The sequence below is a fragment of the Capsicum annuum genome, chromosome 1 (genome assembly GCF_002878395.1).
Source record: "Capsicum annuum cultivar UCD-10X-F1 chromosome 1, UCD10Xv1.1, whole genome shotgun sequence".
Classification (NCBI taxonomy): Eukaryota; Viridiplantae; Streptophyta; class Magnoliopsida; order Solanales; family Solanaceae; genus Capsicum; species Capsicum annuum.
The window spans coordinates 59,009,506-59,014,506 of NC_061111.1; the positions used below are offsets into that span (position 1 = coordinate 59,009,506).

The 5,001-nt window shown below is 34.2% G+C and overlaps 1 protein-coding gene across 1 annotated transcript; it reads left to right on the forward strand.

Moving 5' to 3' along the window:
• The first annotated feature begins 601 nt into the window (after positions 1 to 601).
• On the forward strand, positions 602 to 2,040 carry LOC107854859 (premnaspirodiene oxygenase-like). Its single transcript, XM_016699855.2, has 2 exons — positions 602 to 1,411; positions 1,537 to 2,040. Exons 1-2 carry the CDS (start codon positions 602 to 604, stop codon positions 2,038 to 2,040), a joined length of 1,314 nt encoding a protein of 437 aa, XP_016555341.2.
• The last annotated feature ends 2,961 nt before the right edge of the window (positions 2,041 to 5,001 follow it).

Genomic DNA, 5,001 nt, shown 5'->3' on the forward strand with positions numbered 1-5,001 from the left:
CAGCAGGAGCGTAATATTAGTAATAGTGATAAGAGAAACTAGACAAGGGGTAAAAAGAACTAATTTCTCGGTGAGCTGCATGTGTGTGTTCTCATGTTTAATCATTTTCTTCCAATAATCTTTCCACCTACCTTTACCTCTCCTCAGACTACCATGACTAATCTCTCACACATCCTTATGAAGGTATTTGTGCATCTCTTCTTCACATTTCTGAATCATCTTAGTCTCACCTCTCCTCAATTATCCATCATGGAAGCTACTCCCACCTTGTCTGAAATATCATCATTTGTAATCCTATCTCTCCTTGCTAATATACCCACAAATTAATCTCAATATTTTCATTTATGTTACTTTCATCTTCTAGACCTGCTAGTGACTGCCAACACTCCATATTGTACATCTTGATAAACATAAGTAGCTGAAAAATGCAAAGGTCATGTTAAGTTACAAATACCATTCCTTTCCAAAACAAAAAGCCTATAAAAGAACATATATATGCAACAGCACTTTGCAGAACCTATCAAGCCAAATAACCCTCCCAAAATATGCAGTTCTTCAATTCTTTTCCATTTTTCTTTTTTTGTTTTTCATCTTTTTGTTAATGAAATGGAAGAATTCCAATAGCCAAACCAAAAGATTACCTCCAAGTCCATGGAAATTACCTCTACTTGGAAGCATGTTTCATTTATTAGGTGGAATTCTGCATCATGTCCTTAGAGATTTATCCAAAAACTATGGACCACTTATGCATCTTCAATTAGGTGAAGTTTCTCTAGTTGTTGTTACTTTTCCTGACGTGGCCAAACAAGTACTAAAAACTCATGATCTTGCTTTTGCATCCAGGCCTAAAGATTTGGCTGTGCAGATTCTCTTTTATAACGGGACTAATATTGTCTTTTCCCCTTATGGCAATTACTGGAGACAAATGTGTAAAATTTGTCTCTTGGAGTTGCTTAGTGCCAAAAATGTTAAGTCATTCAGCTCTATTAGACGAGATAAAGTTCTCTATATGGTTGAATTTTTTCGTTCATCTTCTAGTGAGCTAGTAAATACAACAAAAAGGATTTATCAATTTGCAAGTTCTATGACATGTAGATCAACATTCAGAAAAGTACACAAGGAGGAGGACAAATTTATACTACTGGTGAGACAAGCATCACACTTGCTAGAAGGATTTAATGTGGCTGATGTATTTCCATCACTAAAATTTCTTCATGTTCTGTGTGGAATGAAGGGTAAAATTATGAATGTCCACCATGAGTTAGATGCCATTTTAGAAAACATCGTCAATGAGCACAAGAACAATGGTGAATTAGGAGGTGAAGGTTTATTTGCTGCACTGCTAAGATTAAAGAAAGAGGGAGGCCTTCAATTTCCAGTCACCAATGACAACATCAAAGCTATTGTTTATGTAAGTATTATATCCTTTTCTCCTCCTAATTATTTTGATATTTCAGTAGAAATTGATCAAAAAATTGTACAACATAAGAAGCAATATGGGAGGATAGCTTAATATCGTAAGTTACTCAAATGTAGGACATGTTTGCTGCTGGAACAGACACTTCATCAACAACAATTGATTGGGCCACGGTAGAAATGATAAAGAATCCAAGTGTACTAGCGAACTCTCAAGCAGAGGTAAGAAACGCCTTCAGAGAAAAAGAAACTTTTGATGAAAATGATGTTGAGGAGTTGAAATATCTAAAGTTGGTCATTAAAGAAACTTTTAGGCTCCATCCTCTATTTCCCCTTTTGCTCCCAAGAGAATGTAGGGAAGAAGTAGACATAAGCGACTACACTATTCCTTTGAAAACAAAAGTTATGGTTAATGTATGGGCTATTGGAAGAGATCCAAAATATTGGAATGATGCAGAAAGCTTTAAACCTGAAAGATTTGAGCACAACTATGTGGATTTTATAGGTAATAACTTTGAATATCTTCCCTTCGGTAGTGGAAGGAGGGTTTTCCCTGGGATATCATTTGCTTTAGCTAATATTTACTTTCCACTTGCTCAATTGTTGTATCAATTCGATTGGTAACTTCCTAGTGGAATTAATCCAAGTGATTTGGACTTGACTGAATCTGCCGGAGCAAGTTGTTCTAGAAAAAGTAACTTATACTTGAAAATGACTCCATATCAACCTTGTTAAGAGTCGTACCATGGCATCAAACTTATTTTTATATGGTCAAACCCATAGACAACCCCTAAACTTCGCATCTTATTTTACTTTAACACCTCAAGTGGACGTTGTTCACTTTTGGCACCTCTACCAGTATACGAGTGTGTCATTTTGACACTTTTTGCATAGGTGGCAGCTCACATGTTTTTCACCTATTTTAGGCCCGTGATTACTGTTTTTTATCTGATATGGCGTCCAACTTGGTTATAATAATAATATTTAATTGCTTCCCTTTTTTATACCCTTTCTTTTATTTCTAAAACATCAATTTTGCCAATTTAACAACTTTTTTTTATTAGAAATTAGAAAATTTTCAGTGTGAACCACCATTTATCAACTTATTTTTTTGTCCATTTAGAAAATTTATCATTTTCCCATTTAAAATTTAACAACTTATTTTTTTGCCCATTTAAAATGGTTTCCCCGTAAGAACCGTCATTTATACCATTTCCTTTTATCAACTTCTTTTTTTGCCCATTTGGAAAATTGCTTCCATTTACACTGAGTTTGTTGTTGTTGATGTTGTATAAAATTGCTTCCATTTATCAACTTAAAAATTGGTAAAATTTAATTAAGTTGGTGTGAATAAATTTGTGAAATTCAACTGCTCCATTGATGTGTGTTTTGAAGAAAAAGATTTGGAGGTAGGAGTGGGGTTTCTTGGGTTGTTTTGGAGAAGATGATCGGGGGTGGGGGGATGGGTGTTTGGAGATGGTGATTCGAGTGGGTGGAGAGGGGCTGGGGTGTTTGGAAAAGGTGATTCGGGTAGGGGCTGGGATATTTTGGAGAAGATGATTTAGAATGGGGGCGGGGAGGGGGGTGGGGGGTGGGGAAGAAGATGATGATTGGGGGTTGTTTGGAGAAGATGGGGGGGGGGGGGGCATTTATTTATTGATTTATTAAAAAAAATTTAAGTTAATTAGTTTAGATTTTTTAATTATAATTTATTTAAAATTATTATTTATACAAAAAGTGTCATGTGTTCTTTTTTAATTGGTCGTATGCCATGTCAGCAACGTGTGTATTACACACTCTTTATAATTTTAGTTGAATGTAAAAAAAAAAGTGTCAAAATGACACAGTTAATAGCTGGTTAAGGGGCCTTAAATGAACATTGTCGACTTGAGGTGTCAAAGTGAAAGATGATGCCAAGTTTAGGTGGCTGACGATGGGTTTGGCCTTTTTATAATGAAGGACTTTGATTCTTATTTTTTAATTTCTTTGGCTACCCCACCATTGTACTTTCTTCTACGATTTTACCTCTAATAAATGTCTTATCATATTGGATGGTGGTGTCATATATATGTAATATATTGTATATTGAAAAAGCGATAAACATATGATTTAATGAACATGCAATCTTTAAAATTTGTTTGGATTTTTAATATGGGAAAAGACATCGTTTCCACCCCATACTATACAAGAAAAGTCGAAGCCATACCTAAACTATCTAAGTGATCTATTACACACCTTAACTATATAAAAGTGATATTATTTGCTCTCCGCGACCCCCATGCCTAAGTTTAATGAGTGGAGTGCGCTCCACTCGCCCTCTTGTGGTGCCACGGGTCTAATCTTATTTTTCTATTTTATTAAAAATCTAACCCAACCCATTACTCTTTGAACGCATCCGACCCGACCCAACTCTCATATTTTACCCTAACCCTAACCCTATTAAAACATTCATTCATCCATCCAAATGAAAAGTCATCTGATGAGAGCAAAAACCCAATAGAAGACTCACCACTATTTTTTTCAATCCTTTATCAAATTTAAACCCGATAGCAGAGATAAACAATAATTTTGCTGTGTTTTACGTTGTCGACAAGCAAAAATTATTTTTTATCTCTTTTCAATTGAAGTTGATTGGGTTGATTTCAACGGAGGTGGTATGATCTAGGATAAAAACTAAAGGTTACGATCGTTTATGTAGGAACTACTGATTTTCAGTTCAAAGGTTAGCTTTTTTCTTTCCTAAATATAGTAGATCTAGGATTTATTTTTGTTCCTAAATTAGATCTAGGGTTTTTTGAGTTAGGGTTTTATCATTTTTAATTTGTCCAAATTAATTTATTTTATTTCCATTTAAATGCTCAATATGTGATAATATAACCCTTGACATTTATAATTGTTCGATTTTACTAGGGTTTTGAATTAGGGGTTTTTGCTATCTTTAATTTATCTTCAAAATGGATTTGTTATAGTTTGTTTCTGTGCTTCAATCTGTAACAATATGAGCTGTGAGGTTCAATAGATGATAAGTAACCTGTGATACTTGTAATTGTTGCATAAATACTATAATTTTTTTATTTTTGTGTAATGTGAGACTTATATCTTTTTGGTTTTTGTGTACTGTGAGATTTATATCTTTATTATGTTTTTGTGGTAAATGATTTCAGGTTTATAAAATGAGTTTTGAACTGATCATTTTGAGATTTTACCATGGTGGAGAACTTAATAAGGGTAAGGTGAAGGGAAAAAAGGAAAAAGATATGAGGGTGGACAAGTTACTGAATTTTTAGATGTTGATGTAGATAGACTGTCTTTATTTGAATTTAGGGATTATGTAAGGTATTTATAGTATATTCCCAAACAGTGTGTACTATGTGTTAGAATGCCTAAGTGTTCTAATTTAAAAGAAATTAGGTCAGACAAGGACACAATTGACATTTCAAAGAAATTGGGTAATGGGCAAGTTTTGGAAGATTTTGTGTGTCACATAGTTGGTGAACCTGAGTTAGCCCCACTTTTGAAATTTGTAAGTGATGGGGAAGGGCATGTGGAGGGGGAAAGTGGTGTATCTTTTAATAAAGACACTGA

Coding starts and splice junctions, on each gene's coding strand:
- LOC107854859 (XM_016699855.2), top strand. CDS start 602: ATGAAATGGAAGAATTCCAATAGCCAAACCAAAAGATTACCTCCAAGT. Junction 1,412..1,536: donor ACATCAAAGCTATTGTTTAT/GTAAGTATTATA, acceptor ACTCAAATGTAG/GACATGTTTGCTGCTGGAAC.